This window comes from Pagrus major, chromosome 19, assembly GCF_040436345.1.
Source record: "Pagrus major chromosome 19, Pma_NU_1.0".
In the NCBI taxonomy this organism is placed as follows: Eukaryota; Metazoa; Chordata; class Actinopteri; order Spariformes; family Sparidae; genus Pagrus; species Pagrus major.
In genome coordinates, this window is record NC_133233.1 from 26,567,925 (window position 1) to 26,592,597 (window position 24,673).

General features: G+C 41.0%; 2 protein-coding genes across 3 annotated transcripts; both read right to left on the bottom strand.

Moving 5' to 3' along the window:
• Window positions 1-1,145: 1,145 nt before the first annotated feature.
• On the bottom strand, window positions 1,146-10,823 carry chrnd (cholinergic receptor, nicotinic, delta (muscle)). The gene is made up of 12 exons (XM_073488017.1): window positions 10,756-10,823; window positions 8,123-8,268; window positions 7,603-7,647; window positions 7,386-7,495; window positions 6,809-6,964; window positions 5,641-5,750; window positions 5,016-5,216; window positions 4,617-4,728; window positions 3,803-3,917; window positions 3,485-3,695; window positions 3,271-3,389; window positions 1,146-1,732 (listed from the first exon to the last, which is right to left on the bottom strand). The coding sequence occupies exons 1-12, from the start codon at window positions 10,811-10,813 to the stop codon at window positions 1,550-1,552; spliced, it is 1,566 nt and encodes a 521-aa protein (XP_073344118.1). The 5' UTR covers window positions 10,814-10,823; the 3' UTR covers window positions 1,146-1,549.
• Window positions 10,824-12,198: 1,375 nt separating this feature from the next.
• On the bottom strand, window positions 12,199-22,935 carry cip2a (cellular inhibitor of PP2A). Of its 2 annotated transcripts, XM_073487948.1 has the most exons (22): window positions 22,827-22,935; window positions 22,476-22,597; window positions 21,346-21,493; window positions 20,690-20,802; window positions 20,437-20,531; window positions 20,241-20,337; window positions 19,813-19,935; window positions 19,062-19,207; window positions 18,859-18,934; window positions 18,175-18,414; window positions 16,987-17,149; window positions 16,763-16,910; window positions 16,080-16,179; window positions 15,415-15,533; window positions 15,112-15,280; window positions 14,919-14,993; window positions 14,468-14,578; window positions 14,043-14,239; window positions 13,819-13,932; window positions 13,611-13,693; window positions 13,264-13,403; window positions 12,199-12,572 (listed from the first exon to the last, which is right to left on the bottom strand). In XM_073487948.1, exons 2-22 carry the CDS (start codon window positions 22,575-22,577, stop codon window positions 12,426-12,428), a joined length of 2,706 nt encoding a protein of 901 aa, XP_073344049.1. In that variant the 5' UTR covers window positions 22,578-22,597; window positions 22,827-22,935; the 3' UTR covers window positions 12,199-12,425. The 2 variants fall into 2 exon arrangements, with proteins under 2 accessions (XP_073344049.1, XP_073344050.1); XM_073487949.1 differs by lacking the exon at window positions 22,827-22,935 and having other exon boundaries at window positions 22,476-22,758.
• Between the last annotated feature and the right edge of the window lie 1,738 nt (window positions 22,936-24,673).

Sequence of the window (24,673 nt, forward strand, 5' to 3'; positions counted from 1 at the left end):
TGTTCAGACCTGTAATTCTTAGACTTTTTCACACAGCTATATATATATATATATATATATATATATATATATATATTTCAATTCTCTATTTATGGTTTCATAATGACTGAGTCACCGTTAATACAAATGAGTTCCAGCTCTAATGCTGCTACTGTCTGTAATATGTTTCTATTTAGATTATTTGTCAGGATATTTTGTTATTATTGTTCCTGTTTGTCCTTATCTCTCTGTCTCTGTCTCTTTGTCTCTCTCGCTCTTTCTCCCCCCTCCACCCAACTGGTAGAGGTGGCGCCCACCCCGAGTCTGGTTTTGGGTTCCTCCCGTTAGTCTCGTCCCACCCCTTGTCATGACATAACTTCTGTTGTGATTTGACACTATAATGAACAAAGATTGATTGGTTGATTGCTATAGCTGTCAGTTTTAGTCCTTGAGTTCATAGCTACGTGCTTTATTTGTTAACTGCTATCAAGGAATATGACTCTCCTTTGTAGTATGTGTGAGAGAAGACGCCGCTGAATTGTGTTTCACACAAGTGACGAGAGAGGAATGGAAAAGTCAACCTGAACAAAAGTGAAGTTGCAACATAAAGAAAACGTCCGGTTTTAATTTATCTGTAGTTTTGCAGAAACGTGGCAAACATTTATTCTGGCCGTTGAGTTGGAATAAAAATATTCATCTGTGTGGCCTTAAGAGTAGAAAATATAGAAAACAAAATATTTTAAAGTCAGGAAACAATTCAAATATTCTCTGGGATGATAAAGTGAAACATCTTTAGTTGATCATGATGTTGACTTTAGATTCAGAGTTGTGTGTGTGTGTGTGTGTGGATGGAGGATTGAAACTGACAAAATCAAAAGGAAATAAAGAAAGAAATAAATGATTATTAAAAATAGATGTAGGCATTGTATATGTAAAATGTGACATACATGGATATTTGTGCTTCAGGTTGCCTCTGTATTTATTTACCTGTGTATTAATTCATCTTTTTATTTAGTTTCCTACAGAAGCCCTGAACAGAGACATGGAACGAACACGAGATGCTACACGTCCCTGCAGAGACTTAAAACGTCCACAAAGGAGACTAAAGGACTACGAAGAGAATACAATACTCTGGTTCATGTTAACGTCTTTAATTTCATCCCAAATCCACTGAGATCAAGAGAACAAATCTTTATTCAAACCACACAAGTACATTTAAAACAGTTATAGACTGGTTCAGTTATTCACTTCTAATTTAAGGAAACACTCAAAGAGAGATGTACGGAAGATGATCACAGCCACTGTAAAAAATAAAATCAGTTCTGACTTTAAATTCAAAATTCAGATTTTTCAAAATTTGGACTTTTTTTCTCAGAAGTCTGATTTTAAAACCAGAATTCTTACTTCATTTTCCTGCGTATTTAATTTTGAGATAAAGTTGGACTTTGCCGAGTCTTTTTCTTTTTCAAAGTGGCCCTAATCACCTTCCGTACAAACGCACCTGAAAAGTCGTCAAACAAACAAAATGAAGCAACGACAAACTTCTGGATTCAAACACTGCGGAGCGACGTCACAGCAGACGCGGGTTTTCCTCTCTGTAGTCGTGCGGGTCTCCTTTGAAGGGCAGGTGAGGAGGGTGGTTACAGATTCCCATCAGGAAGATGATGATGGTGCCGATGGTCATCACCGGGGTAACCAGGAAGAGACAGAGTCGGTCCACCGTACGAGCGATCCCACTCCAGTTATCTTTCTCCTGCGACGACAGACGCAGGGTTACCAGCAGCGAAGGAATGTAACTGAGTACATTTACTCAAGTTCTGTACTTAAGTAAAGTAGAAGTACCTCAAGATTGTATGTGAGTATTCACATTTTCTGCTACTTTATACTTCCACTACATTTTGGAGGGAAATATTGTGCTTTTTACTTCACCACATTTATTTGTTAAGTTTAGTTACTAGTTACTTTTCAGATTACATGTTGCATCAGGGCTGAAGTTATGGAAGCTCTGAGGGGCAAACGAAGACATTTTGTTTTTCTGGTGACGCTTTTTCTAAGTCTGATCTGAAGTGTTTTTCTCTCCTGTGTTTATGACCCGAGAACCAGTGGGTTTCACACATGAGCACAGATTTTTCTTTTTTTTATTTCTTGATGTGTGGAACTGAATAAAAATGTTTTACTTCTTTCCTCAGAAAATTCAGATTTTATTTTTCTCCGTCTCAAAATATTTTCGTTGTGTTTTTTGAGAACTAGTTGTAAAAGTTCCTTAATGTTGTCTGTCAAAATATGTAAAAAAAAAAAAACAACACAAAAGACACATTTGTTTTTCTCTGGAAATTAGTTTTTCACATGTTGATCAGAGTGAAAAAAGATTTTTCTCAGGAGAAGTTTTCTTTTTTCCCCTCAGGAAAAAAGAAATATATGTGACACATTTAAAATAAAAGTTAATTGGGAGGAAAACGTGTCTTTGAGGGGAGATTTTTTTCCTCCTTGTATGAAACCCTTTATTTTTTTGTCACTTGTTTTCTCTTGGGGGGAAAAAACATTTTTTTGTTTTTACGGTGCTTTTTTATACACATGAAAACACGTTTCTTTCCTCTGGGAAAAAAAAAATACATAAAAATATGTTTCATGCGTGAAACAGAGTGACAAATTTAGGGTCACTTTTTTCTCCTACTTTGTTTCACACATTTCTTTCTGGACATATTTTTTGTTCTCAGTCATCCAGGTCTCCACTTAGATTTGTCTGTTCATGTGTGAGACATTTCATCTGGAGGAGAAAAAAAATGTGTGTGAAACCAGGTGGAAAATGGCAGAACTGAGAACACTGGTGTTTGTTTTTGTAATACTCATTTTGCCCACGAGAGGCAGAAGTGCACCACTACCTGAATGACTGAAAGGTTAAAGCCACACTGAGACTTGTGTGTACTCAATGAGCCCAGGAGTATTAGTGTGTGCTGAAGTTAGCACTCATTGTCGCCATTTTAATTGTAGCATCCCACTTTACCAAACAAGAGTGTGAGAGTCGGGGTCAGGGTGTGTTTGAAGGTGTGTAGCCTGTAAAAAAAACTGCATATTCCCATTTAATCCGACGTAAAAATGTTGACATGGCCTTAAATGACTCATAGAAACATCACTGGAGTGAGTTGACAGGTTTTTCTAAATCTACTGGAGCATCTACCAAAAAGCGTCCCACGTTACCCGACTTCACCCGTCACGTTGTCACCACTGTCCGATAGATAAACCACTAACACCCGCTGCACTCGACGTCATCCTGTCTTCTCTGCGTCTCACCTCGTTGTAGTCGTTCTTGTTCCTCATGTGTTTGATGATGTAGTTTGCTCCGTCCACAGCCGGCTTGATCTCTGCGTACAGCTGATCCGTCACGCCTCCATCGTCCTGCGGCTTCACAGCTGCATAAAAACAGACAACACAGAGCGGCTCAGCTACGTCTCCTGTCGTCAGCGTTTCGCCTGATCAGCAGAAACGACAGCCCGTGATTTCTTACTGGCTGCGTGTGTGGTCCTCGTCATCAGTCCGTGTCTCTCCGACTGTCTCTCGAACATCAGCTCGCTGCGGGACTTGACACTGTAGTACTCCTCCGCCGAGGCGATGTAGCCCACCGAGCTGGATCTCCGTGGCAACGCTCCATCCCAGTACGGCTCATCCTCTGCGGGTCGGGACATACGCAGGATACGGGGCAACCGCTCGAGGAAGAACTGGAGACAGGGAGCAAGAATAACAGCATGTTTAAAGTCATAACACACACTTTAGTGTGTGTGTGTGTGTGTGTGTGTGTGTGTGTGTGTGTGTGTGTGTGTGTTACCTTCTTGGTCCACTCAGACATGACGTGTGTGCTCGGTGTCCTGAAGTGCAGGTTGAGGACGACCACACAGTTTAACACCACCACCGTCACCAACACCATGATGAACATCAAATACCTGACACACACACACACACACACACACACACACACAAAGATATGTTCAGAGAGGTTTTGTGCTGTAGGCAGAAATACATTTGTCTTGTGTTTCTTTGTTCTTTTATTGATTTGAAGAAGAAATTCAAACTCAGAATTTTAATATTTACAATATTAATGAGGTGATAATACAAATAGAAATAGAAATATTATTTTGTTCCATTAGTGAATAAACAAGCTGTTCTCAGAGGAAAATAAAAGTAAAACAGAATGAAATTGTGTTGTCCTTTTTTTTTTATTATCCTGAAACTTGAAAATATTTTTAAAAAGAAGTGAAACTCAAGAATCACCTGCAACAATTTACGTCCCAAAAAATAATGTTTCTTTAATGAAGACCAAGTTCAGTTTGCCTTCTTTATATTCTTTGTTCGTCACTTTTTGTTTTGTTATTTTGTCCGTACATATTAGATATTTGTTGACACGGATAAACAGAAAATCAATTATTTCATCCACAGGTAACTCACACGTACAGAGGAGGGTTAGAGCCTAAAAAAAAACTTGGGTTCTGATTTTTTTCTCAGATTTTTCTCATAATTCAGATTTTATATCTGAGAAAAACCGATGAATTTAGAGATTAAAGTCACTCTTTGGTTGGTGTGTGTGTGTGTGTGTGTGTGTGTGTGTGTGCGCGCGTGTGCGTGTGCGTGTGCGTGTTACCTACTTGACAATGAGAGGAACAGACATGGACGTCTCCGGCAGCCTCTGAGAGATCAGCAGCAGGAAGACAGACTGAGCCAGCAGCACCGAGATGGACAAGGTCATCTTCTCACCACCTACACACACACACACACACACACACACACGTGATTTAACATTTGTAAGCGTGAAACCACAGGATGTTTGACTGACTTTGTCTTCGATGGGACTATGATGGAAATGTCCCCACAACAAGAGAAACCTAAACTCTCATCACGAACTGAGTTGTCGACAGCCGCTAAAATTTAAAGATAAAAGATCTTTAAGTTGTTTAACGGTCAGATGATTGAAACTAGAACTATCTACATGGAGATAAGTGAGAAAAACAGCTTTTCTTCGTATTCGGGAGGAAATGTGCACTGACTGTCAGCAGGCAGGTAGTAGACGAGCGAGGCGAGGAAGGAGATGAGCACACAGGGGATGATGATGTTGACGATGTAGAAGAGAGGTTTGCGTTTGATGACCAGGTAGAAGGTGATGTCCTGGTGCTTGTTGCTCTCCATGGGAATGTGCTTGTAGGTGTTTCTCTTCGCCGGCCGGTGGATGATCTCCCACTCGCCGTTCTCTGTCGAGGTAAACAACACCGAGGACGAGAAGCAGACAATGAGGATTAGATGATAAAAAAAACAAATGTGCTCACTAAATGAAGGCTCTGCTCACCCTGGTGCTTCTCAGAGGACATGTCCTCAGTATTGTCTCTGGATATTGGGAGATCTTAACAACCTGAAGAGGCGTTTTTGATCTAAAACTACAGTTAATAACTTGTGGATTTTAAAAGTCAATAGCTACACATATCTACAATATCTTCCTATCATTTTTTGTGGCGTCAACACCAGAAGACATGGGGACATTTATGTAATATTCATTAAAATATCATCCAACAAGCTGTACACGGTTGAAAAATATCTTTCTGAGTCTCCATGTTTTTTCACAACTGGCTGTATTGTTGATAATTTAGAAACTGAAGCCCCAAGACACAGGACGATCACCTGTAAAGCTGGCGGGGTCGATGATGATCCACTCCACCGTCCACTTGTTGACCTCATCTTCTTCTTCTTTCAGCAGCATCCTGATCTCTTTGGCATTGTAGGTCAGAGAGCTGCAAAGCAACATGGGAAATGAAGTTTATACAGAAGAAAACACGATGCATTCCCAGGAAAAAAAAGTCTCTCTGGTTCATTTCAACAAAATGACACGTTTGAATAAAAAACTAGGACATTCAGTAGAGCGCATACCTCCGCCAAGGCCCAACAGTCCCCTTTACCTTTCTGAACTACAGGGTAATGAGTTTTAGCGTTTTACTAATTACTGGCAGTTATGTGACAACACATCTCAGGAGATGTTGCAGAATTACGAATAAGTAATGTAACAAATTACTTTCTACGGGAGTAAATAAGTAAAATAATTCATTATCAGTAATGTGTTATTCATTATGTGTTTTTAGAAACTACCCCAACAATGACTGTCATACAGAGGTGGGAAGTACAAATACTTCATTACTGTACTTCAGTATCTGTACTTTACTTGAGTATCTCTGTGACTTTGACGAGACAAAGACGTAAAGATGTGAACAGACAGAGAGGGAGGCTGAATGGGGAGAAAAGGCGTGTTAGTGTCTCGTATCTGCAGAGAGTTTCTTATTTTCTCTCTTTGTTGCTGCTCGGACGCTTTACCAACCCAACATGTGGCTGTTTGACGTCCTGGGAATGAGACTCAACTATCAACTATCTTTGTGGTGCGTTCAGGAACAGCTGGGACAAATCCTACTGACTCTACCTTTAACTTTAATAGTCTTTGAATGATATTAATATGACGTGAGCTTCAGTAGCTTTGACCACAAATGTCCTTCAGAGGGAGACTTTTTACTCTGATACTCTGAGTACATGTCAGAGCCTGTACTCGATTACTTTTACTGGAGTAAAGAAGCTGTACTTCTACTTTTACCAGAGTCTGTTTTTACACAAGTATCCGAACTTCTGCAGGAGGAGAGGACGTGTGGACAGTTGGCCGCTCTGTTCTTATATTTTATAAAAACAACTGAACTCACTCTGGTAACTAAACTGAATGTTTCAGCAACGTTTCCTAAACTACACATCAGCCTTAACGTAAAGCTGCACACCAGATAAAACATGACGCTGTCTGGTTCAAGCTGCTTACGTGAACTTGAGCGTGCAGTTCTGCCAGTCGAAGGGGAAGTACTGGACGCTGATGGAGCAGGAGGAGCGGAAGATGGCGGGAGGTAACCAGTAGCAGAGACCGTTAGAGTACACCAGTACGTTACTGTAGTAGGCCACCTGGAACTGGGCGTCGTTACTGACGGAGAGAGAGGGCAGAAATACAGACAGGCCGTTACAGTGGAGCTCCAGGAGACGTCGAACTGAATACACAAGACAAATATGCATAAAGTTAAATAGAAAATAATAAGATATTTACAACAAAAACAAGTGAGTGGAGTGCAGACAGTCCGGGGAACGATGGAAACTCGGTTTGTTTTGAATAAAGTTCTGTGAAAACTGCATAAATGGGTTTTAGAGTTTACCGCAAGCACTTGAACGCACCACCAGTGCCGCGTGTTTCAAACCAGAGACGACACGAAACACAGATCACAAGAAAGGTCGGAGCCTCTGCGAGTTTATGAAGTGAAGTCAAACTGTGACAGCGCTGTGCGGCAGCAGGTCGGAGGCTTCTCTGTCTCCACTCATGTAAAGAAAACAAGAAGGAGACTGAATCTCACTTGTTTTCCAGCACGATCTCCGGCAGCCACACCAAGTTGGACGGCAGGCGAAGCGTGTCGATGCCGTCGAACTCCGTCGTGTTCCAGGTGAGCCGGTAGTCCATCCACGTCTATCAACACACACACACACATCCGTGATCACTGGAAATACGGCACTCGGGAAGAAAACGCTGCCTTCGATGTGAAGCGAAATAATAAGCAACCCTCATTTACTTACGTGATCTATCCATACGTTCGTCAGCAGCGTCTCGTCTACTTCTTTCTACAAATGAAGGAGAATAACACAGATGAGAAGAGGACCCGGTTCTTTTCAAAACTCGGGCCTTCACTCGATGGAGAGCGCCCCGGTGTTGTGTCAAAGTCTGTCCACCCGTTTGATACGTGTTTCCTGTCACCGCCGGGACTTGAGACGCTTCAAAACTGTCCGTCTTTCTACAAAACAAACCGACTTATTAATACAACTGTCTGTTTTACTCCGCCAGCACTGAGATCAGGGTTTCTAGATCAAACTGGGATTCTTACAGTTGTTTTTTGGTTTGGACTTTGCAACCGTGGCGGGAAAAGACAGGGGGGTAACTTTCACTTGTATCATATATCAAATAAATGCAGTAGAATAAAAGTACAGTACTGGCTTGATATATGCAGAGGAGTGGAAGTAAAGGAGCAGAAAAATGGGAATACTCGAGTAAAGTACATGTACACACACACACACACACACACACACACAGAGTCTGTACCAGAGAGATGAGGTTGGAAAGTGTGAGTGCGAGGTAAACGTCGACGGCGTCCTGCTGCCTCTCGACAGGACGCAGCTCTTTGTTGTATCCCTTTTCTTTCAGCAGGTGGTTGATCAGACGCTCCTCCTCATTCCTGCCCCAGCACCCTGACACACACACACACACACACACACACACTTTAACACTTGTACGTGCACAATAAAGTCAACACACACAGAGTTATGAATTCACAAAACCTGAATGCTAGCAACGTTAGCTAGTGCACAAACTGGCAACCACATAATCAGGCAGATGAGTCGCTGTTGTGACGTGAACGCAATCGAAGTCACGTTCGATGGCTGAATGTGATCAATAACAGGATCAATAAATTATTTGTCTGTCTTCATTCGCTACCAGACAAAGTTTTATCTGATATAAGGTCCCATGACGTCCACAGGAAGGGCCGTGACTTTAAGTCTCTATTAGGTGTAGATGGATTATCGACCTGGACGATGTATCGAGGCCGATATTCAGCATTTTTCTGATTCTCGGTCTCTGTGTGTTTTGTGTCAAATTGCTGATAAAACAAATGACCTCAAGGACACTTTCTCTTTAATGCAGTATCCTTTTTCTGACTGGCTACACGACACAAGTTATTGCCCATCAACACTGAATAATCTGAATCTGTAAAGTAACTAAAGTATAAAGTAGCAGAAAATGGAAATACTCAAGTAGCTCAAAATTGTACTCAATACAGTACTTGAGCATTCTGTTAATGCGTTTCTGAGATATATCGTGTTTACAAGAAGAGGCTGGAGGAACGGACAACCTGAACACGTAATGCCTGTCTCACCCTTCATACTTCTGATGTCAGAGTCAGAAATACTGTACTGGTCCGTGAGGAGGAAACTGGGCTGTGTTACAGTTGCCGCAGTATAAAGAAATAAGAAAAGTATGAAATAGAGACTAGATAATAAGAAATAAGAGTATTTATAAATAAAAAATATATATAAAATACGTGTATTAAACTAAACTATCATAATGAAAGATACGCGCCTAAAATAACTCTTCAATAATACCGAAATATAACTGACAGTAATTGACAAATTAAAGACTACGAATAATACAAATAATTTAAAAAAACTTCTAGTGGAAACATTATTTTCAATTAACTGATGCAAAGTAAAGAAAAACATCCCCCCAAAAAGTGCATTTGTGTCGTTTACAGTAGAATAAGTGAGCTGTAAATAAAGACACACACACACACACACACACACACAGGAAAACAAACAGGGTGTGTGTGTGTGTGTGATTACACACATGCCGGTCATATTTCGGGGGATCACAGCAGCTGCTCTGTGTTTCTACACTGCCAGTAACTGACAGACGTTCCTCCTCTGAGCACTTCCAGCTCAACACACGGCCATGTTTGTTTGTTATTTGTGTTTCAAAGAACGAATCTGCTGTTTTCACACTGAATCGATGAATCGTTTGGTCAATAAAGTGTCAGAAAATAGCCACAAATTCATGTCAGATGTTCCTGAAGCCGAGGCTGACGTAATCAAACTGCTCGATCAGTCCAGCTTTTATAAAAGTCTGAGAAAAGCCTTAAATGTTTACATGCGAGAGGCTGACACCAGAGCGTCTTCGGGATTTTTTGCTTCGAAAAAGGACTTAAAACAAATCACTTATCAAAAGTCGCGCAAAATTGTGTCTCTAATTAATTAATTGTTCCAGCTGTAGAGGAAATGCTGTGTTTTCATGCTGTTAAAGATGATATTCTTAGTAAATAACTGAGAGGAAGAGAAAATCAAACATGTTTTATCATAAAATAAAGCAGAGATATATATATGGTAATAAAAGTTCTTATACAGAAGATTTATTCGATGTTTTTACAACTTTAGTTAGAAAGAAAAGCTTCATTTGTCATTTTCTAAATTACAGGAGATTATTTTCTTATAATCGTCAAGGTTTCTTTTTCTGTGTTGTTTAACAAACCTCTTTCGTTGGATTGTTTTATTTGTTCTTATAAATTGACCCGTTTACATGTGTTTGTTCTCATCAATCACACTTTTTTTTACCTCTTTTATTCGGTTTCACTTTTAAATCTGAACATGAGACTTTAATGATCCTTCAACACATTAAAGGTTTGCTGGAAGTTTTCACCAGCTGTGTTTTATTGAATTCATTCAGACTTCGATGTGTTTTAGGTCAACGTCTGAGTTATGAGCTGCCAGTTTATTGTTTGTTATTTTACGGATTTATGAAACATTTTGCAGTTTTTAAACTTTAGTTACAAATACTACAAATAACTGACTATAAGTACACTGTTAAATAAGTCTTGTTCTTACACAGTAGACTGTTAACACACTGTTGATTAACAATACATTTCCTATTTTAAATGACCTGGTTAATGTTATTTCACTGATTTATTAACAGTTTCAATTTTTATACTGAAGCTACACCATTAAATAACAGATACGTCCTGACATACTGCAGAGACACAGAAAATGGCTTGTTTTATAACAAGTTACAACAAATTACACTCAGATATTCAGTGTGGGCCTCGTCAGTCGCACCTCAGCTCTAACATCCGGATAAAAAGGCTGCGTTACGACTCAAGTTAAAGCTGTAGGTGAATTTTAAAAACTCACCGGTTGAGAGCAGAGTGAGCAGGAACACGGCGCCCAGAGCTGCTCGCTGAGGCTCCATGTGTGACGACTGCTGGCGAGAAACACGGCGTCCTTTTACCCGCCGACCTTCTGCCAGCAGGTCGAGTGAGTGACGGGCAGCAGCTGCAGAAACACACGGGACAGAAAATAGAAAACACAGAGAGCAGCCGGCTGCCGTCACCTCAGCTCTGCACAGGAAACACAGAGGGAGAGACGGGTCGGACACACAAATAACAAGACAACAAACATCTGAACATTTACATTTACAGACCAAAGTTTGTTTCAACACTCAACAAAAATAATCCCACAAGGTCGGTGTGAACACAAGAAGTCTGTTAGTGTTGTTTCTGACTTTAGAAGATGATCACAAGGAGTTGTTTTGTGTTTTCAAACAAAATACTAGAACAAATACGAGTTTATTGGTAAAAAGCAGAATTAAAACGTACATTTACTTGAGTATTTCCATTTTCTGCAACTTTATACTTCTACTCCGCTACATTTCAAAGGTTAGTGATTACTTTGATGATGTTATTTACTAGTTACATTATGGACTCATTCATAAATTCATTAAAAAAGATTAAAAACAAAATATAATTAATAAACTTTGCTATAATTATAAAAAAAGATCATTTAAGTTACTAGTTACTTTGCAGATTCTGAATAGTATATAATAAACAAATAAAGTATAATTATAGATAAAGATAAAACGTTAGTGATCATAAACATATTTAGTGTCAGTTCACTTAAAAAAAAGGTATAAAACATGCATCTCGTCACTCACCTGCTCAACAACCCAGGAAGCATTTTAACATGATTACTGAGGTTAATTTAAGTTTCTTTAATTATCTTTTATTCTCAAAACAAAGTCGTTTTTTACCTTCTAGAAGAATAAACACCTGGAGTCTCATCAGATTCTGCTCTGATCCGATTACCGACGGGAGGAGAGCTCAGAGTTACTTTGTAACTTGTGGGATTAAAAAGTGGATTTATCTTCACTCCTGTTTATCAGCCTGACTGCAGCAGTGATCCGGAGGTGTTTCTGTTCTGTAATGTCGACTGCTGACTGGAGCTGGAGGGGAAATGGACTTTACTTCATGAACGTAACGTTACAGAGAGGAGAGAGAGAACCAGAACCAGCATAATGATCCTAACTGATGTTGCTGTTGCCCTCATTTTATTCTCTACTAATTATTTCCGCAGAAGAACATTTAGAAATGAAAATGTAGCTCATTGTTGGAGTTTCCTTACTGTAACTCTGTCCTGAGCGTTTTCTCAGATTTTCTTTGGACAAAATCGGATCAAACGGGATTAAATCGGGTCTGTTTCGAGGTAGTTGACACTACGAGCATATATGCATTTCCAAGAATGCCGACAAAAATGTATTACATCGGCTCTGACTCACTATTCAACACACACAAACACACATATCTTTTATCTGGACTTACTACAGATCCATCATTTATTTACCAAACGACAAAAACACGGACACACACAAAGATTTCATGACTGGATTTTAAAAATACAAGTTTAGTTTGGTATATTACATTGACCGTTTTTTATTAGGTGTTAAAAAACGTTTAAAAATTAAAATCATAGTCCATGAAGGTTTAATTGATCTATAATCGTCCTCGGTCACTCATCTGAAACGTTCCTCAGAGCGACAGGTTGACGTCGCTCTTCATCTTGCCGCTGCTGAGGCTGTGGATCATTGAGATCATCGCAGAGTGTTTGTTCAGCTCGTCCTCCTTCTGCTTCAGCTTCACCTCCAGCTGACTCTTCTGCAGCTCCAGAGACGACGCCTGGACGACAGCGAACATCAGCAGGTTCAGTGCTTCAAGTTAGACACTCGACATGATTTATCAAAAAAATCTATAAATTAAATTAAATTAAATTTAAAAAAATTATATTATTATTTATAAAAAAAGTAAATAAAATAATAATGAACAAAAAGATTAAAAATAATAATAAAGACTTAAATGATAATTAAAATAAATAAATAGTTTAAAATATATATATTTTTAAAATAATATTAATTTATAAAGAAAAAATAAATGATTTATCAAACAAATAAATACATTTAAAACTAAATCAAATTTTAAAAAATATTTATAAAAAAGTAAATAAAATAAGAATGAACAAAAAATTAAAAATAATAATAAAGATTTACATGGAAATTATAAAATAAATAAATACTTAAAAAATATATATTTTAAAAAATAATATTAATTTAAAAAGAAAAAGATATGATTTATCAAAAAATACATAAATACATTTCAAATTAAAATAAAAATAAAAAAAGAAATGATTTATCTGAATATTTACACCAGACTGAACGTTTGGCATTAAGTCCAAAACCTGAGGAAACTTTGTTTGAAACACGAACCACAGCAGTGGTGGAATGTAACTAAATACATTTACCCATGAACTGAAGAGTACTTAAGTACCGATACAAATACATTATTTTAGGGTTTGTGGTCTCCTCTTCAGTACCTTGATGCTGGCGTCCTTCCTGGCCTGCTCCGTCTTGTTGAGCTCCTTCCTCAAAACATCCACCGTGTCCTCCAGATCTCTCCTCTCTTGATCCTTTTCCTTCACCTTCTCCTGCTCCGCTCTCAGTTCACCCTGCAGACCTGACGGGAATGAGGCGAAACACTTAATGAGGCAGGTTTGGGTTGGAACAGGGCCAGTTTCAGTTTTAGACATCCTGTAAAGCCTGAGTCGTGTGGACGCAAGGCGTTAACATTGCCAAAAATTATGCATTTTAAAACGAAAACATATTAGTGTGGAGTTGGGCTGACACGGTTTGACAAGCTGGCTGAAGCAGAAGTCCGACCAACCTGCGACGTCTCTGTTCTTCTTCTGTAGATCTGAGTGGAGAGACCTGATGTCCTCCTCTCTCTCCTCCAACACTGACGCCATCCTGACAAACACAGACAGAATTTGGAGAGCGTGCTGTTGACTCATGTGTTTCCTGTTTTTATGTAAAAAAAACAAAGACGCAGAGATAAGCAACACCTCAAAGTGACGTGTGTGAGTGTGGATTACTTTTCGTGCTGCAGCTGTAGCGCTTCGTGGTTCTTCCTCAGAGAGTCGTTCTGTTTGGTGAGCGAGATGTGAGCCGCCTGCAGCTCCTTCAGCAGCCGCTCGCTCTCGTTGAACCTGAGCCAGAGATCAACCTGTTACACACCTTTCAAACTCTTCGTGACCAGCAGATACACTGACATTAGCTGCATCTGTCTGCTCCCAGCTCCAGCCTGTCTGCCTCTGACCTGTTGAGCAGAGCGTTGTAGGCTCCTTTGAGGGCCTGGTGTTCCTCCGAGTCCTGCTGCAGCCTGGCGTTGTGCTGCAGCAGCTCCTCCATGTCGGCCTTGGAGCGCTCCACCTCCAGCACCTGGGTGCTCAGCTCCCCCTGCAGGTCCTCACGCCGCCGCTCCGCCTCCTTCAGCAGAGAGCCCAGCTTACAGGCCTGCAACAGAAGATACATGTCAGCAGCAGGAAACTTCATCATGTGGGTGATGACGCTGACTCGACTCCAGCTCCGTGGGTTTGTATGTCATATTAAAACAATACCGAGCAGTAACAATGAGGATTACTAGATCATTGACCATCACAATATCGGAGCAGACATCACGCAAAATAATAGAAAAGGAAAACATTCAGCCATTTTCCTGTAGCTCCTGTGTGTGAATGTCACCTCAGCCTCGGCTTGAGCTCGCTGGAAGCGATACTGAGCGATCAGACGGTCGGCCTGAGAAAGAGCCAGAGCCTTCGCCTCCAACAGGTCCTGCAGTCGATTCTCCTTCGACTGACGGGGAGACACGAAGAGATGTGACGGTTCAAACCAATGTATGCTGTTAAGTGATTTCATTTCCAATTGTATTGTTTAATGTTAGTTCTTGATTTAAAAAGTAGCTACTCCCTAATAAATGTACGTGAAGTTACCTGTCGCCACTGTTTCTGTTGACGCTGTGTCAAAAATGTCCTTCAGTCGTAACTTTCACTGCTTTAAAGCATTTACAAATATTTGATCTTTTTATTTGACTTCAAAAATGAAGTTTGCATTTTTTGAAGTCAAATAAAAACATCAAATATTTGTCTGGTTCTCTGCCTGCCACACTCACATCCAGCTGTGATTCTGTACTCACCGCGAATGCAGAGAGCTTGTGTTCATAGACGTTGATGATGTCAGACACATGCGAGTCCTTAACGTGTTCCTGCAGCTGTAAACAACAGAAGGACATCAGAGAAAAATGCATTTCGCGGTTTATGACGCTAATAAGCAAGCAACAGTGTGAAAAACAGGACTTTCCAGTATCGACACACACAGACGTTCTGTACCTCTAAGCCGTTCTGTATCTTCTCAACCAGACTGTGGATGGTCCGACTGGAACCACTGGAAGAGTCCAGTATGCTGGAGGGCGGGACTTCCTGCACTGCAACACGTTTGACGGACAGCTCTGACTCCCTCTGGCGGTAGGCGTTGTTGGCGGCGATACTTTCCCCCAAACTTGAGAAAACAAGATTTGATTAAGTCAGAGTGGAAAACTGGCAAACTGAGAAATTCTCATTAGACTCAGGCGCCATGTTTGCATTTGTTTTTTTTAGTTCTTCTTATAAATCTGTTTCCAGCAGGCGACTCACATCAGCGAGGGGAAGTCTGGGAGGGGGGTGGCTTCAAACAAGAGGGAGAGTCCAGTCTGCACACGCTCTCTGTGGTGAGACGTCAGGGCCAGAGAGAGGGGCGTCACGATCCTCTGGTCCTGAGACAGAGTAATACACTTTATGAATAGAGCACCTTTAAAAACAGAGCTTACAAAGAGCTTTGACAATCAAAGCAAAAGCAGGAAACTCAGGAAGACGATATGACAGAATAAACACTCAACAGTCGAGTCAAACACAAAGACGCCTCGTCTGAGTTGGAATTAAAACAAGAAGTCAGAACAGAAAATGTTAAAACACAAAAAAGACAATATGAGTTATTACAAGTAAAAGTGATAAAACAGGCAAAATCACAGAGAACAATAAGAAAACGACATCACATCAGATGATTTAAGAACAGATAAAATAATTTTGAGTAGTAACAAGAATAAAGGACAATAAAAATCACAAATAAAAGCAAAAAAGGACGGTAAGAAAAAAGAAGAAAAACACGTCACAAGGGAGGAATAAAAACAGATAGATACAGCAGTTAAAGGAATAAAAGAAGAGAGAGAGAGAAAAAAAAAGGCCACAGAGAAAACCACCGAACAGGACAGGACACAAAACATGAAGCATGAAGAGGTGTGTGTGTGTGTGTGTGCACGTACCTGTAACATCCTGTAGAAGCTGGTCTCCATGTCTTTCACCTGTTGCCTCAGTTTGCTCATTAACTCCAGAGTCTTCAGCAGAGCTTCTGCAAACACCTGACTGAGACACCAAACTTCAGCTGATGTGGCTGAGCACTGAACCGATATTACATCATGTTATGAGACTACAGCTCCTTTGTCCTCAAAAAGGTGCAGTGTGTAGGATTTAGGGGGTCAGAAGTCTTTGTTTTCGTTAGCTTGGATGAGCAGTCTTGGTTCAGACTCTTCCACGGTGTCTGCCATGATGAAACACTGGCTCTACAGAGGGACAACAGCGATGCTTGAAGCTGCGACATCCGACACACTGAAACTTTAATTACCTCGGAGAAAGGCTTCTCGTCAAAACTTACCTGCGCAAATATGTCGATAAAAACATATTTTCTGCTTTGAAAAACTGTAAAATTAACCCTGTAAAGCCTTTTAAGTGACGACTGCAACTAAACGTAATTTCATTAGTGATGAATAATTTTTGTAATTACTCATATTAACTGTAAACTGCTGTAAACTCCACTGTCTTTACTATCAATATCAACAAAGTAGTATATTAAATAAATCCTGTATTGCGTTGTCTTCTATATGAAATCTCTGTTTAACATTAAGTGAAATACGTCTGCAGGCATCAGGAGACCGACAGCATTTCTCACCTGAGGTCGTTCTCAGAGCCGGCAGGGAGGCAGGTGAGGGGGCTGTTGCTATGACAACAGGAGAGGAGGGATTCGACCTGCGAGAGGCAGAGCTGAGCGCTCACCTGACGGGACACTACAGACCTGGTGGAGTCTTCAGCGCACAGGAGTGGAGGAGTTAAGGCTGCAAACACAAGCGGAGAAGCTCACAAACAGCAGAGCGGCACAGTCGGGTCAAAGGATATCGAGCAGCAGGCCGGTGACGTGCGTGATGCGGTGGCAGTGTTTCCTGAGGTGAGCGTCTCCCTGCGCAGGGTCGAGGCCCTTCAGCAGCCCCATCAGGACTGGAAGCAACATTTCTACGAAGCTCAGCACGCAGTCAGACACACCGTCTTCTCCCAGCGCCTCCTGGACCGAGAGCAGGGAGGACACATGGAAAGGAAGGGAGGGAGAAAATAACACGTTAGAAGCTACGAGGGGTCATTATGTTTTATGTTTTAATTGCCTTTTAACTCATCTGGACAGAATTATATATTTTTTCCCCTGTAAAAGCACCTTGTCACCTTGTTAAGAAAGATTCTGTATGAATAAAGGTTATTATACTATTCTCTAAATCCACATTCGATTTTTAATTTAAACATTTTTCCTCTCTGACATTGTTACACTTTCACATCTGGATTAAAGATTAACATCATTGGTTTTATGGTTTTGGTTTTCCATGTGTAGAGAGAGGGAAAAATACTGGCAGAATCACCACTCCTGATTTAACTGATTGAGTTTACGATGCTTCACCATCATATTTTGTCCACAAGGTGTCGCCAGAATCAATAAAAAACATCAAAGTTCCTCGAAGTAGTTTTCAACCTTAACTTCTTAGATTATGATCCAACGACTACACAGAGCTGCTTCTCCACACCAGCTGACTAAAACCTAAAACCTGACTAAACCTGCAAATAATTTGCAAATAACTCCATTCACATTGTCAGTGGACGAGTTAAACTTTGTTTTCTTCCCCTTGTGTGTTCTGTTCGTCATCACGAATGCACCAGGAAAACAGGGACAGTAGAAAGCAGCAGATCATAAACGTGATCAGACTTGATCTTATGTCTCAATCAATAACATTCTGAAGTAGACATGTTGTTTTTCAGGAGCTGAGACACTCGGCGCAGACTCAACAATGTTCAAGCTGCTTGTCAGACACAGATGGAAAGATGTTAACAAGCCAACGGCCTCAAGTTCACGCGCCTGAAAAGGGGAGAAAATTGGTGCTGTGTTCACATCACAGCTGAGCCGCAGGCAACAAATACCTGTGACTACTGCAGGGTTAAGTGACCAGGGAGAGATATACATTCACACTGCACAGTAAAGCCAGATGTTAGCAGTTGTTGGTGTCTTTTTGGCCCAGTGTGAGGGGATATCAGTGTCTGCTGTACCTCCAGCAGCTCATTCAACAGCTGCAGGGCCTTGAGCGAGCAGGACTCAGCGCCCTCCACAGGCGAGCTCAGCCACTGCACCAGTGCGAGCCCAGGCTCGGTTTTGCGCCCGCCGTCCAGTCCCGCCGCCTGTCTGCGGCCTGCAGCCCGCAGTTTTGGTGCTGCCGGTTTGAAAACCACCTCGCACAGCAGCAAACGCAGCCCTGAGACACTGCACATGGCCAGGAGAAGCTCCAACACCTGCAAACAACACAAACACACCATGATGACACCGAAATCAGGATTATTCACCACTTAAAAGCATTTTTGTTGCTACAACAACCATTTTAATTGTCTTTTCCCTGCACTACAGGTCATTTTCTTGACTATTACTGACAATTAAGAACAAGTTTTAGGCCATCAGGTGTGCAGGAGGACTATGTTCACTTCCTGCCACTGCTCTACTGTCTTCAATCTAATTAAATAAAAATAATTGTCCTCAGTCTCTTTCACCACAGAAAGGTCGGTGGTTACTGCAGCTGCAGATTCCCCATTCAATGCACCACATAACATTTTAACTATCGAACGCAACATGACACTGACATTTGATCGACCTGTGATGGTTTCAGTGTCTGTTTGTGCAGTCAGACATTTATGTAAAGATACACAGAAAATGTTTAACATGTTCGGTTCAGCTCGTCTCACCTTTGCTGCAGAGTCCGGGTCTTTTGACTGCAGCAGTCCTAAAACTTGAGACACACATGCCGAGAAGTGCTGATACCTTAAAATGGGAAAAATGTTTTTAATTCACGGTCAGGTCAAAGGGGCCTTGATGGAAAACTTTGAGAGCTCTCTGAAAGAAACCTGTTTTTACGTGTGTGTGTGTGTGTGTGTGTGTGTGGACGTACTTAGTGAGATAATCTGCTATCTTTGGGTTCTTCAACAGGTCGACCAAAAGGTCAACAGAGTATTTTCTTGTCAGAGTACCGTCACCGTTCACGATGATGTTGAACACGAGCTGGAACGTCTGATGGATGTTCTTTGCATCGAAGAGCTGATGGAAAAGAAGGAAAATTATTTTCACAGGGTTAATAAAAACTAAAGTGAAAAGGGGAACAGAAAGAAGTTGCCGCTTGAGATGTTGAGATAAAAACTCTCCACGAAGAAACTAAACACTAAAAATAAATGTCTTGCACTTTAAATTATATTTAGCACTCAAGCTTTTCTCCGAAAGAAAGACATTTGACTACTGGTTTATTTAAAGGGTTGCGACATGCTGATGACGGCACAGATACTTTAGTTTGATTGAGCGAACTGGGAAGTGACAAAAGATTTTACTGGAGCATTTCAAAATACACTACTCAAAATTAGCTATGGATACGGGTGCATATATCCAATAAAGGTCAAATGAAATGTGTCGCATTGTTTTTATTTGGGGACCAACACTATTCACAAAACACAAAATAAAAATTCAGACATATCACAGAATAAACAATTGAGTGAAACACTAAAATATCCCCAACTCATTTTGAGTAGCGTAGATGAAACAGTAAAATGGAAATTCTGTAAATAAGATCGGTTTTCAGTGAGAGAACAGATGCACACACACACACCTGGTTTTAAATGCGAGCAGATCTCAGTAGAGTGTTTCCCACCTACCTTCTCTCCAACCTTCTCATTCAGTGTGAGGCTGGCCAGTATGGACAGAGTGAAGACAACCACAGTCAGACTGTTGTGAGCCAGGAAGTTGATCAGAGTGCGGTAGAACGGCTTTACGTTGTCCTACAAGGAAACAGAAACACATATGAATTACTCACAAGAACCAAGGTGAGGTGCTTAAAACTCGAGGTGTTGAAATGTATTGATTCAAAGATGCATCGCGATGAAGCTCGTTATATATATTATATTAATCTTTTTATTTCAATGGCTTCCATGTCATTGGACCCATAATGTCTTCCAATACTGCTTAATAAAAAATAAACAAATCCAATAAAAAGGGGCGTGTCTGGTTCAACCAGGACAGGAAGACATTTTGGCAGAAATATTCAATCCATTATTGTCTTCCTCTGTGCAGCTTGCTGACTCACCAGAGACTTGATGTGGCTCTGCACCGAGTGGTTGTCCCGACACAGGTTTGCCATGAGGCCGAGGCACGGCATGATGATGTCGTCATTGTGCGACTGGCTGTGGCACAAAACCCGAGGTAATACGGTTAGTTTAACGTCAAACAAACACAGCAGTCCTTCAGCTTCACTGCTCTGAGATGTGAGAAGTGGTGCTTACATATTGGTGACGAGAAAAGTGATGAGCTCATGGACATAGTTTGTAGACTGGAAGATGCGAGTGTTGTAAGTCAGTTTCTGCAGAACCTGCAAACACTGAATGATACGTACAAGACAACAGTAAGACAAACGATCCATAAACAGAACGGAAAATTATTCAAAGATTGCACCTCAAATGTGATCAAATGTATCTATTTTGTTTTTGGAAAACAGAACTAACGTTCAGTTCTTTTCAATGCAGCCTTCGGACTTACCTGCAGTACCAGGGGTTCTCCTGGTGTGGCGCGGTGGCAGTGGATGACAGAAGCCAGGGTGCTGGTGAGGTTGTAGCTGCTGTGAAGAATCTCCCGACTGTCATCATCACAAGCTAAAATAAAAAAAAAAACAGAGCTGGAAGTTCACTTTTCTGCCGCAGGAATCACACTCAGTGACAGAGTTGTGTTCTACTTTCACACTGTTTTGTTAAAGCAAGTCACCGTACAAGGAGAATGAAGGAACTTTGCAAACATGCTTCAATGTATTTGAAGGGACCACACAAGTGGGTTTGTAAGACCCATGACTCTAGTGACACTGTGTGTTTGTATTTAATATTATTATATTCTTATCTAGTATTCTCCTGCTCCATACTGAACTGCTGACAGTATAAACACCACAAGAATGCCCTCAAAGAAAAGTGGAGATACAATGTTTTCTGATTTTTAGTAATGTATGACCTTCAATCTAACAGCAAAGCAGAGGTCATCTTGATGGTTGTGTGAGATCCTGTGTTTATGTGCATGCAAAACCTTTTGTTTGTGTCAGGAACCTTTCCTAGAAGCTGACCAGGTGACGAGTCAGGACAATAAAATGACACAAAAAAACAGCATCTAGGTTATGGTGCACGTGGTGTGGATATAAAGCTGCGCTCTACCTAGCTGTGCCAGCAGGGAGATGATGGAGCTCGTCAGTGTCAGGCTGGTGTTTGGGTTTCCAGCCAGCTCCACCAGCCCACTCACACACTCACTGGGCAGAACCTGACCTGAGGACAGCAGCTGGTCACATTTCAGGCCTGAAACCTCCTGCAAACACACACAGACACAACATGCACATGTAAGGTACACAACTGCGATAGAGTGCAGAAGTCATGCTCCTGTCGGTGGATTTCATGGGACCTTATTTCAGATAAAACTCTGTACGGTAGTGCATGAAGAGAGACAAATACTTCTTTGATCCTATTTGAATTGCGTCATGAATCACACAATCACACATTTATATCTTGGCTTGTAATCACAAGAATAAAACAGGGCAGAGTGACACTGTGCGACTAGTCAGTCAGTGCAAAGGTGCAATCTATGAGAATTGCCGATCTGTTGAATTCATTATCCAAACATATTGGTGACTGTGGCTGCAGCCGTTAGCCTGTTAGCTCAGTAGGCCGTGCAGTTAGCCAGACTACTACGGGAGTACCGGTGTTTACATCACCAGCAAGAGAGAGAAAGAAGTTTTCAGGCCCGGGGCTAGCTGGTTTGCACGCTAACACTAGCAAATATCTCTGTAACACCATAGAAAGGCAACTCTGACATAGTGCCAAAACTGTTATTTCTTCACATTGTGTTGTTTAACTAATCTCTACATGTTTTAAACCAAAATTCTGACTTGGTACTTGAGATCCTTGGACCATTTTGCATCTTAACAACACAATACAATAAAAATACAGGAGGTGCTTTTGGCCAGTGGTCCACCAGTAAGTTTCATTCCTGGTCCTCCAGGAGAAAAGGTTTGTAAATAATCATACTGAAGGTGAGTGGATGTCAGTGTTTATATTGAATTCATCTGGACAAGTAATATGTTCTGCTACTTATTTATATTGTCTTATTTCAGAGGGTGACGGTGGAGATACTGTCCAAGTTTGCTAAAAATTAGGACTCAAGGAACTACTGTTCATGTGTATATTGTTAAAAATGTCCCCATTTTGTACACAGTGGATGGTGTAACCTCTGTAACCGGCCCTGCTGTGTGAGCCGTCCTGACTGGACCCGTGAGTCACACGGCACCGCTCACCTCCACTTGTCTCTGGAGCTGCGCTGCGCTCTGCGCTGTCCTGCCGTCTCTGTACTGCCGGATAGCCAACAGCAAAGACTTCAAACACGTCGTCATGTCCATCCTGTCGAGCAGACCCGGTTCTGTAAGGGTCCAACAGTGAGGCAGAACATCAGCAGCGTCCAGCTTTCAAAGCAAAGTTACTAACATGTTACAACGACGTCCATCTTGGACCTCTAACTCAAGTTGCTAACACTAGCTAACAATCCTTAACGTATACGCGGTCCGTGACACCGACAGATTAAGCAAACTCATTCAAACGTGGATTTAAATGTTTTTTGACCGCGTCTCTTGTATTTAAACGAGACATACTTTACATGCGACGCTTTTTTCTTCCTTCTTCGAGAAACATCAACAACAACCGGCGACAGAACCGCGACTTCCTCCCGCTCCGAGCTTCGAACGAGAACGGACCGAACCATGTACGGGAAAGGGGAGAGAAAACAGATTAAATCTACATGGATCCAGTTTATTTGATCGGTGTAGAAAATAAAAGAAGACGTTAGAGTACTGCACACGTTTTAGTGTCAAACCAAAAAACATATACAAGTTAAACGCATATAAATACATATATAAATTAAGCGAACTAAAATGACCCCCCCGCCTTTACATGACTGGGGCTAAAGGGGGCGGGGCATGATCCAGCCGTTGCAGTTCGGATCAGGCGTCGCGGCAGAAACGCACGTCTCCCATTCATTTCAATGTGAGCGGTGCGTTTTGGCTGCGGCGGTGCGGACCGCAGCGGCAACGGAAGTTACGTGTCACTTTCCTGTCAGCAAACTCATCTCTTTCTTTAAAACTTTATTTACATAATTAAATTTACAACGCTTAAAAATTAAAAAAGAGATCTAAAAAAAAAAGGCAAAAATAACAGACAGGGGTTGAAAATGACAACACGGTGTCACAAAACGGTCCATGGAGTGATCGCTACACCACCGCAAAATCATTTATTGTGTTAAATTAATGGTGCAGTGTGTACGAATTTAAGTATAAAATATATTTTAAAAATATCTAGAATTATAAACAGTTATAAAGTAATGATGTGTATGCATTGTGTTGTAAGGATATCTACTGAAGTTAGCATGCTAACAAGTTAGCCCCCGCCCCAGCCCCTGGGGCTCCGAGGTCCCAGTTCGGACCACCAAATGAATGGCTAACCGAGCTAAGTAGCTAACGAAATCTACAGTTAGCAGCAGTTAGCGGTTTGTTTTGTGTACGAATTTGACAGGTGGCTGATTCTTGCATATTGAGCCTTTAATTATGATATTTGAACCGGGTGTAGAAATGTCGTTATGTACTTTACATTAAAACCTTGACGTTAATTTTATTGTGAATTTATTAATTATTTATGGTAAATTTCACATGCACAAAAGCAGATTTACACAGGTTTCCCCTTGAACTTTATAGGTTTCTTGTGCAAATTTACAAAATATATTAACTCATAGTTACAAAAAAAGTAACAAAACCATTAAGCTTGTGATTTTTAAAGCGTAAATTAAAGAGAGGTTAAAACTAATCCAATCATATGAACTGATCAGCTCTGTTTTTAAATAAATAATCAGAGAGGTCGCTTCTTTTGGGCTTGTGTTTATAGGCCTTGTTGCTTGTTTCTGTCGTGAGATCTGGCAACACCGCTCATTACAACACCACTACTTTAAGGAATAACTTTTTTTTTGTCTCTCCCCTTTTTCTTTCTTTGTCTCTCTGCTTGTTTTCTCATCTTCATAATCTCAAACAGACTTATTTTTAAATTACGTTTCATTCAAGTCATCTCTGTGTTTGTGAATCTGAATGTTTCTCAATAAAGTTATTTTAAAAAAAAAAACAAACTGCCACCGCCGCGAGTAAACAAAACACAGCTAGTAGCATTTAAGCTAGCGGCTCTGTTTTGAATGAGCTGGAAACAGATATTTTAGCTGAGGGGCAGCAAATTATCGACTTTATACATTAAACAACGATGTCTTCGGTTGAGAGTGTGAGAGAGTTTGTCAACGAGCGGCTGAATGCGGCTGCTGAAGAAATATTCAGGGTTTTTAAAAGGATGATCGTCGAGTACGAGGAGGAGATCGAGCGTCAGCGCAAACTGCTGGACATCGTCTGGAAACCTGGAATAAACGTAAACAGGACGGAGCTCCCGCAGGAACATGTCTGTAAGGAGG

What these genes read in the sequence shown, in the direction of transcription:
- chrnd (XM_073488017.1), bottom strand. Translation starts at nt 10,813, where the DNA reads ATGGAGCCTCAGCGAGCAGCTCTGGGCGCCGTGTTCCTGCTCACTCTG. An exon ending in GAGATCGTGCTGGAAAACAA is followed by an intron (nt 6,965 to 7,385) that starts GTGAGATTCAGT and finishes TCTCTCCGTCAG; the next exon opens with TAACGACGCCCAGTTCCAGG. An exon ending in AACTGCACGCTCAAGTTCAC is followed by an intron (nt 5,751 to 6,808) that starts GTAAGCAGCTTG and finishes GTTGCTTTGCAG; the next exon opens with CTCTCTGACCTACAATGCCA.
- cip2a (XM_073487948.1), bottom strand. Translation starts at nt 22,577, where the DNA reads ATGGACATGACGACGTGTTTGAAGTCTTTGCTGTTGGCTATCCGGCAG. An exon ending in AGATACAGAACGGCTTAGAG is followed by an intron (nt 14,994 to 15,111) that starts GTACAGAACGTC and finishes TGTTGTTTACAG; the next exon opens with CTGCAGGAACACGTTAAGGA. An exon ending in TACAACGCTCTGCTCAACAG is followed by an intron (nt 13,933 to 14,042) that starts GTCAGAGGCAGA and finishes TCTCTGGCTCAG; the next exon opens with GTTCAACGAGAGCGAGCGGC.